At 41.0% G+C, this 9,922-nt stretch overlaps 1 protein-coding gene across 1 annotated transcript; it reads left to right on the top strand.

Annotated features, from left to right (window-relative positions):
• Positions 1-4,913: 4,913 nt before the first annotated feature.
• On the top strand, positions 4,914-9,252 carry CCDC71L (coiled-coil domain containing 71 like). The gene has a single exon (XM_079786843.1). It carries the CDS (start codon positions 4,957-4,959, stop codon positions 5,668-5,670), a length of 714 nt encoding a protein of 237 aa, XP_079642969.1. The 5' UTR covers positions 4,914-4,956; the 3' UTR covers positions 5,671-9,252.
• The last annotated feature ends 670 nt before the right edge of the window (positions 9,253-9,922 follow it).

Genomic DNA, 9,922 nt, shown 5'->3' with positions numbered 1-9,922 from the left:
CTGGAACATGCAAGAATGTTAGGTAACATGGAAAAGAGAAATTATGTTTGCAGATGGAATTAAGGTTGCTAATCAGCTGACTTTATAAGAGGGTAAAGGGGGGATAAATGATATGGAAGGAGACTTGAGTTAGGATGGCAAACACAATACAAAAGACAGATGATGTATTGTAGAATTGTATACCTGAAATTTACATAATTTTATTAACCAATGGCACCCCAATAAATTCAATTAAAATTAATAGGGAGATTATTCTGGTGGGCCCAATGTAATCACAGATTTCCTTTCAGATTCAAGAAAGAAGCAGAAGAGTCAGAGGGAGATGTGACTACTGAAGAATGGTCAGAGGGATTTAACATTCTGCCTTTGAAGATGGAGGATGAGTTCATAAGATAAGGAGAGTCGGTGGCTTCTAGAAGACAAAAGGCAAGGAAATGGATTCGCTCCCAGAACCTTCAGAAAAGAACATAGTCCTGCTGACAACTCGATTATAGCCTAGTACTGGTAAGTCCAGTGTCAAACTGCAGACCTCCGAAACTGTAAGGTACTACATTTGTGTTGCTTTAAGCGACCAAGTTTGTGATGATTTGTTACAGCAGAAATAAGAAACTAATAATACAAGCCTGGAAGGATCATGTGGCAGATTCCTGATATAGTTCTGCACACTGTTTATTCCCCCTCACTCAGCTTGGTATATAGTAGACTCTCAATAAATTATTTAAATGACTGAGTGAACAGACATTTTAGGAATACATTGTGGTGAAGTTTGGCAGGAAATTTTGCTTCAGACTAGGCATATATATTAATATTCTTCTTATTTGATACAATTGGTCTCAAACTGGTTAATTATTTTTGTATGTAACTGCACCTGAGCTCCAAAATTATTAAGAAGAAGGAAAGGACAAGTGGGGTCTACAATTGAGATCAAACAGTGTAAACTCATTTTTAAAATTATGTGATGGCTTCATTTCATTTTTGATAAGGATACCAGGTTCAGTCGATTAGGGGAAGGCCTACAGATCGTATATATATTTTTAATCCTCACCTGAGGATATGTTTAGAGGGAGAGAGAGAAACATTGATCATTTGCCTCCCATACTCGCCCCAACTTGGAATCAAATCAGCAACCTAGGTATGTGCTCTGATAGGGAATCGAACCCGCAACATTTTGGTGTATGGACGACACTCCAACCAACTGAGCCACCCAGCCAGGTCAACAGTATATTTTGATATCAACAAAAATGTGACCAAGTTTTTTATAATATCTTCCTGGATAAGAAAGTATGAGCTTTCATGATAATTTAAGACAGACTTAAGGCTAATGGATGAACCATACCCCCAAAGTGGATGTGTATCAGCATGTACAAGTGTTCAGTAGTGACATAGTTCTTTGTCATTAAGTCTGTGCTAACTGGTTGTGGCCCTGATGACTTGGTTTAAGCTGGAAGGATGCTTGCTTAATTTACTGAAAGGATTAATAAAAATCAGACATGATAGAACCCAGATTCAAAAGTATCATAATAGATAGGAATGTTGGACTGAAACTAAAATGATGAAATTTAATAAAGATAAATGTAAAATCTCCCAAGTACAGTAAGTGCAAGGCATACATAATTTTGGAAAAATTCATGTGGGAAAAAATTTAGGGTTTTTATTTGGTTTTAAATTTGAGTTAACAGTATGAAGTTGCTTACTTTGAAGATCTTATTATCTAAAACAGTTTTTAAGATGGTTTTATGAAGTTCTAGAAGACGGACAATGGATAAAAGATAAAATGGAAATACATTTTGGTTAAACATAAGGAAAATCTTTTAAGTAGACCAGAAGAATAAAGAATTTTGGTTAATTCAGGTCTTGCTAATTTCAAGTCTGGTCAATTGCTTGGTCCATTTACCATCTGGGCAATTTCTGATCTAATCAATAAGCATTAGTATACGATGTTATGTTGATAGATTTATTCTCTCATTTTATTTTGTTTTCTGTCTGTTCTGTATTTTTCATTTCTCTACTTTTTTCCTGCCTTATGTCTTGTTAATGAAACATTTTAATTTTCTCCTTATCAATTTATTACTATTTTTAAAATCTTGCACTGTACTATAGAAATATGTTGGCTAAACTAAGTAAAATCCTCATAATTAGATAAGACAAATAAGAATAGTCATTATTTATTGGATGCTTACTGTGATCAAAATACTGTAGTAAATGTTTTACTGATGCTATCTCATACAATCCTCAAAACAATCTTTTGAAGTAGAAGTTATGCCCATTTCATAAATGAGAAAACTGAGGCTCAGAAAGATTTTAAAAAGTGTTCAAGGATATTTGCTGTAAAGATTTATTTGATTCCAAGTCTATTTGATTCCAGAGTTGATACTCACAATCACTCACATATACTTTTTATTTTTGGCCACTTTCCAAGAAGTAAATTACTTTCATAGAAGTGGGATCTTAAAGGTTCTGGATAGCTAAGAGATATATTTTATTTTTAATTTCTCTAATCACTCTGCTTGGATTCATTTTTTATACAAATTCAGAAATATACATAGCTAAATATTTTATTTTTATTATCCATCATTTATCAGAAAAAGGAAGCATTATTTCCCCTGAGAAGTAAAGGGATAAACTGAGGATTTAAACTTATTCTTCAAGAACAAAAATTTAATTTGTCAACTTCCATAAACTTTATAGTGTCGCAGGAAAGTCCCAGAAACAAGAAGAAACATATCATCATTCTGTGTAAATTTTACTTACTTCGTAGAATAGGTGAGGAGCCATTTTTTAAGACTGAGGCAAGCAAAGCAGAAGTTAAAGAAAAAAAATGAAGAAATTAAGAAATAAAAAAACAATAACAGAGAAATAGAGAGATCAAACAATACCAAATTTAAAAGTATATAACTTAAGCGCTTTAACATGATACTAAAAATATTTCATAAAAATATTGTTTGGTTTTAAGTAAATTAAATGAGTATGTATTATAAAAATGAACTATTAAATACTCAGCCATTTGTTAAGATCTTGTTTTATGAAAATAAAAATTGTGTTGAAAAAATATTTATCCTCTTAATTGAAATCAATTCTGTAAGTTTGTGTAGATTCCTGGTATATATTTATGAGGCAAAAGACCCTTAGTACTTATAATACTATTAACATGGAAGGGAGAGGAAAACAATATGAGAAACCAGGAGCACATAAATCCTTATTTTACCCCTTTCTTCCATTATGAAGTCCCCTTCAAGTTCCACTGGCTTAATATGTGAGATTTTTCTATGTCAATATGTAGGGGCATTCCAATGGAAGTTATTCAAATTTTATATTACTCTGTGTTCCCAGAGTCACCACGAACTTATTATGATGAAAAGAGTTATGATCTCATTTTTATATGAGGATTTAGGAAGCTGGTAATTGCTCCCTAACCTTGTTCTGAGATCAGGGTGTGCTTTTCTAGGAAAATGATTTTCTCTTCATAAGGTTACCATGATTTTGGTAGGTAGAGAACGGTTTACTTGTAGGAAGTTTTGCTTTTATTATTGAAACTAACCAACAAAGTATTATCTGGTTCAAACAAAATGTTATCAGTAAGTCCAATATAAGACACATAAAAATAGTTTAATTCTGGGTAATGTGGAAGTAGAAATAAGGGTACAGCTCTGTCCCCTGGTTATTCCATGTACGCATAATTTTCTGTTGAACCTTTTAGAGTCCCAACAGCACAACTAGAAAAATCCTCTAAAATATGTATAGGTCACTAGATTAGGAATCCAAAGACCTATAGTCCCAGGCCTATCAGCAAGGTGTATTAATGAACCTCTATGGGTCCAAATTTCCTCACCTGTGAAATAGAGAGATTGAACTAGGCATCTTTCAGCTAAATTATTTGAAGGAACCATTAGCAACTATATGCAAATCACAAAACTTCTGTGCTTTTTCAGTTCGCTGCTGCAAAACAAGATGCTCACTGAAGGGTGAAATTTTCATGCCTACCTCAAAATTCTATTAGATTTTTTTTTTTTAACCCTTAAAAATTGAAGGGCATTAAAGAGAAAATGACAATGTAAATTATAAAATTGTCCTGTTCTAAACAATTTCATTGTTGTCCTTGATCTTCGATCAACTCGAGCAAATAGTATTTAGTATTATAGGAGTCTCTTAACTATGAAGATGGTTCCACTGTCTAGATCTAGGAGGAGGTCATCTCACCCCTGGAGGACTCTGCTCTCCCAGGGGCTGCTTGACATGGATTGGGGCCACAAGAGGGGAGAGTTGGGGGAAGTTGCCCGAAGAGGCCTTTGAGGGTTCGGAGGGGAATGGCGAGAGGCCTATTCCTTCTTACTTTAAACCTCAATGTCTCTGTGATACGAGCAACAGCCGACTGGTAGATCCCCCAGCTCCATCTCCACATGGAGACCCCCTCATTCCGAGAGTCCCCCCCACCCCAAGGTGGAGCTGATGGCCACCCTTCCTCGGGACATGGCTCCCTTGCCCAGTCCCCATCCAACAGTTGACTCCGGCCCAAGGGCCACCACCGTCACCCACCCCAGCACCATCTTCCCGGAACTGGCCTCTACCCCACTCTCCCCGCCCCTCTTCGGAGAGCACCCAATGGGCGGAGCCGAGGCGGCGGCGGGCGGGGCCTGAGGCGGGCGCCTTTAAAGAAAGGCAGAGGGTGAAAGGAAGCGGGAGAGGAGAAGAAAGAGAAACCGGGAGGCGAGGCGCCGTCCAATGACAAAGCCCAGGGGTGGGCGCCGGCCGCCATCTTGCACCGGCGGCGGGATCACCCGCGTCCTCCGCCCTCGGAGGGGGAGGGGCGGCGGCCGAGGCGAGAAAAGTAGCGACAGGCGCGCCGGGCGGTAGGCGCCTTCAGCGGCCGCCGCCGCGGAGCCGGGCGCGGGGGTGAGGCGGCGGCGGCGGCGGCGGCGGCGGGGCCCGGCGGGCGCGGGCGGCCCCGAGCGGCCTCCGATGCGGCGCTCCGGGAAGAGGCGGCGGCCCCCGGCGGCCCCGGCCTCCGCCTGGCGGGGCGGCGGCGTGAGGGCAGGAGCCGGGGCCGGGCTGGAGGCGCAGGAGGAGAAGGTGGTGTACTCGCGCTCGCAGCTGTCGCTGGCCGACACCACCAAGGCGCTGGGCGAAGCCTTCAAGCTGTTCATGCCCCGCAGCACGGAGTTCATGAGCTCGGACGCGGAGCTCTGGAGCTTCCTGTGCAGCCTCAAGCACCAGTTCTCCCCGCACATCCTGCGCAGCAAGGACGTCTACGGCTACTCCTCCTGCCGGGCCCTGGTGCCCGACCCCCCGGCGCCCCCCGCCCGCGGCCCGGCGCGCAGGCCGGCGCGGGGCCCGGCAGCCAGGAGGGCGGCCAGGAGGAGGCGCCGCGGAGTCCGGGCGGCCGCCGCCCGCAGGAAGAAGCCGCCGTCGCCGCCGCCGCCGCCGCCGCCGGCCCCCGGGGAGAGCTGTGCGGCGGAGCCCGGGACCCTCGGCCCCTGCTTCGGCGGTCGCACCCTGGAGGAGATCTGGAGGGCGGCCACCCCGACGCTGACCACCTTCCCCACCATCCGCGTCGGCGGCGACGTGTGGGGCGAGCGCAGCCTGGCGGCGGTGCGGCGCCGGGCGCGCCAGGTCCTGCGAGTGAACCTGGAGCCCGTGGTGAGGCTCCGCCGCTTCCCGGTGCCTCGGGCGTGAGCTGCAGCCCCCCGCCCTCGCCCGCCCGCCCCGACCCTCGGACGGAGCTCCCGCCTGGAGGGATGGACAAGTGTCAGTCGAGTGTTTACAGATCCGGCCCGGACTCCGTCCCCTCGTGCACTTTACGGGCGCAGAAGTCACCGCGCGGTGCGCCCGGCCCCGCGCCCCTGGACGCCGCGCCGCCGCCGGGGACCCCGGGGCAGGTGTGCCCTGCGCTGCCCCTCGGCGCCCGGTCTGCGGAGGGAGGAGACCGCTAGACCCGCAGGAGGGGCCCCCTCTCTTCGCACCCCACACGGGGACGTCTCCGGGACTGTAGGGGCAGATCCGTTCTCTCCCTTTGGGACTCTACCTCACCGGTCTGGAAGCCCTCCGAAGAAGTAATTATTTTTCCAAAGGAATTTGGTTTCGTGCTTGTGTAATAAGTCAGAATTCACGCTTTTTATACCCCTCCTCCTCCTCGATACCTTTTTTTTTTCTTTCTTTTTTTCCTTTTTGACTGCCACCCCTCTTCTGGACGGTAGATCCAACGTGTTTTGTGGTGTTGCACTAGTTTGTGCTCAGGGTATTCTGAATCCCACCCGTTTCCTGATGTGAACTGGATTCCAGTGCTTTGACCAAGGATGTTTTTTCTAAGCGACACAAGCTTATGACTCTTAATCGTGCAAGGATTTGTACGGCTTTGAACTTGATGGGCGCAGTGATGACAAGCAAAGAGATGCAAAATACAACTGTGTTAATTATTTTAAGGTGTTTCTAAAGATTTTTCTATTGAAACTTAAAAGTTTATATTGACTGAGCTTCTAAAGAAAATGGTAGAAACTCAAAGTTTTGTTTAGGAAAAGTTGACTTGTTAAACTTAAAAATTGAATAAAAAAGTGCATTGAAACCACCTGGCTTGTGATTTAAAAAAAAAATGAATGCATTATTAAAAAACAAAACGTGTTGGTTAAAGAAATGGATGGAATCCGATTAGAAATGATTTGGCCTCCTTGTACTGGTCTAACATACAAATCCAGGAATATTTCAAGGATAATTTATTTTAAAATTGGAGTCCAAAAGGAGAAATGAATGATACATTTTGTGATTCAAATGATAAACAGAATACTCACTAGAATCCTCAGAATTATAGTCTAGAAGGGTGGGGGCATTTCTTGGTATAAGTAACTGGTTGAAGTTACTTGGGGCAAAATAGACCTCATTTTCTTTCTCTCTCTTTGTTGTTGTTGGATAATAAATGTCCGGACTAATATCACCACTTTTATAAACATGTTAGTTGACTCTTTTGCTCCACCAGTTTCCTTTTTTATCTTTTTTCCATTTAAGTTCATGTTTGCAGTTATGAGTCTTCGATAACTGAAGACCACAGGCAACCACACAGAGTTCTGACCCTTCTTTTACACTTTTATAATACGTAGTGTTTATACCATATGGCCCAGCGTATTATCTTAGATTATTCAAGTGCCTTTGGTCATTGGTGGCAGCAAGACTTAATGGTTTTTAGCCAGTGGTGCCACAGCCAGATTTTACTGTAATATCTAAAGGGTCAAGTAGTGTTTTTGTACCACTATCATTTCAAATTTGGGTATTCTGCCATGGGGCGATCTGTACTGGGCTGGAACTTGACACATGTAATACTCAATATTAAGGTCTATCTCTGCTTGGTAGCTTCTTAGGAGAATAATGAGAGCTGCAATTTTGACTCTTGTGTTCTTACAACTTAAATGGCATAGCTTTCTGAAATGATTTTTTTCCCCAAGTTTACTAGTCCATTGTAGGAGCTTTGTGACTTCAATTTCAGTGTTTTTGTTAAGAAAATATTTTATATATACACATATATATGACTTTATACCACTTTCCCAGTAAAGCATCATATTCTTTTATTCACTAGTCAGCGCTAATGCATTGTTACAAACACTGTCACATGAATAAATAAAAGTGAATAATTGGAAGATGGAGAGTGTTAAATTATATTTGTGTGATAGGAAGCTTATCTATATTCTTTGGGTTAGCTTCCACTGCCAATTATATTTCACTTATATAGGGTTTCTCATCCGTTCCCCTCTCCCCCTCTGTTAACTTAGGCTAACTAGCACCTGAGGGGAAGAAATTTGTATTTGTACCACTTCACTTTGTATATAGTTTTATAATAATTAAAGAAATCTAATGGCCATATTAGAATGTAATTTCAACATACAGCTTATCTAGATAGTTTCCCAGAGGATTTTGAAATTAGACTTAGCTGGGAGGATAACCTTCCTCAGAACAAAACAAACATATTCACTGACACCATGCATTTATTGTAACAGATTCTTAATATTTTTTTTTCTCTTATGCCTTGTTACTTTAGTACACTTGAACTCACATAAATGCTTCTTTGGATTACCTGGGCTGTCTGACTTCAGTTTGGATCTAATTGCCCTTCCTGAATACAGTGTTATTGGATTGACTAAAAATTCATGCCATTTCTAGTTTGTAAAAATGATGTAAAAAAAAAAAATCATTATTTTTGCCAAGTTTAGCATATGTTACAACTTCTAAAATGTGAAGAAACAACTAATGTAGTTGATTAGCATATTAATAGGAAAGTGGAAGTATTTTATGGGTACTTTGGGGCAGAATGTGAAAATGAACTTGGCATGGTGGCCTTTATTGTGAGGCAGCCATTTTCTGTCCTCTAAAGTGAGTCTGTAGCTTAGCTTGTAGATAGTTTTTGTAAGAAATCCTGTGATCTTTATTCATTCTTTTACCTTCTCAGATCTCATATGGCACAAGTAGAGAGGGGAAGCCAGAAGGAAGTGTATCACCTTGCTATGCTTCTAATTTTTAACTCTTGAGTGCCTAAATGTGGTGACTGGCACCTTAAATAACCTTTTGAAATTCCCTATGTCATTTTTTATCCTTCCTGTCAACCAGCAACTTATTTTTATGTTATGATTGTTGAGGGCAAGTTTCATTGTTGATAGTGCAAAGTGTCATTGTTGGGGTGTGTATTTATTTTGTCCAAGTTTGAGTACCCTATTGGGCAAGTGTAACTTAAGCCGGTGGCTGACACCTATTGATTTGCTATGTGCAAATCTGAAAACTCATCAATAAAAAAAATTTAAAAAAACATTAAAAATATTTGAATACAAAAAACTGAGCAATTTTGAACTCAAAGTTTTTTGTTGTTTTAAGGGTTGCCACAGCACCCTTTAAATTGTGTTTTTTTAATGGACATATATTCATAATATTTTATCAGTGTGTAAAATATTTCTTGATGGGCTGTTATGTCTTAAGTGCATTATAAGGCAATTATTTGTAATGGAAGTGAATTTTTTTGGACAGTTTGATGTGCATATGAGCAAGATTTTACAATCTGGTTGTACTTTGCTTTTTAATTTATTAACTGTAAATAAATTTTAGAAAATACACAGTGTCTGTGTTTTCTAATGATGTTAAAAGTTTTTGAAATGGGATTTTATGTTTACATGTGAATTGGAAAGCATTTTAATATGCTATGGGATAAATTTTGACTTTTTTGTGAACTTCAAACTCCTGGAGGTTTTGAGATATGTGTTTTGTGCTATCTTGGGAATCTATGTTACATCAGCTCTTTAATGATCTAATGAGTCTCTAGGACAGTGCCTCATGCTGAAGCCCAAGCCATTACCCAGTTTGTCAGCAATAAAGACTTTAAAAATGCATCACAATTTAGTTTTGACTCCAAGTCCCCCTTGGTAGTGATAGAAATTCTAAAGCTCACATTCTTCCATATTCTGAAAGAAAAGCATGTTCCATATGAGGAGCATCAATAGGGTTGTTTCACAGAATAAGAATAGAGCTAGAATTTCATTACAGTCTAGAAGGTAGAAGTGGAATATTAGCAAGGGCAGGATTCACAGCTCTGTGTGGCCTGATTTTGTCTTTGTACCTGAGTTCCATAAAAAATGGAGTCGGCATAATTTAACAGCTGTGAATCACAGTGCCTGGGAAAGAATAAAGGCTTTTTCGTTTGCATTAGAACTCTTAGGTAAGTTACATATACGTTCTGTGCCGTAGCTTCCTTAAGTCTCCAATGTGGTTAGTAAGAGAATGGATTAGTGAAAGGATTAAAATGCATATTAATGGTGGACACATAGGAAATAATAGATGCTATTAATTGGAGTTATGGGTGCTGAGAATAAGTATATATGCTGAGAGTGGTCCTTTGGGAGTTTAGCATCCCAAGAAGAGAGTATGGTCTGGGATAGCTAAAAGACAAGAGAAGGTAATT

This window comes from Cnephaeus nilssonii (assembly GCF_951640355.1).
Source record: "Cnephaeus nilssonii genome assembly, chromosome: 12".
Classification (NCBI taxonomy): Eukaryota; Metazoa; Chordata; class Mammalia; order Chiroptera; family Vespertilionidae; genus Cnephaeus; species Cnephaeus nilssonii.
This window is presented reverse-complemented; position numbering and strand designations above follow the sequence as displayed.

What these genes read in the sequence shown, in the direction of transcription:
- CCDC71L (XM_079786843.1), top strand. Translation starts at nt 4,957, where the DNA reads ATGCGGCGCTCCGGGAAGAGGCGGCGGCCCCCGGCGGCCCCGGCCTCC.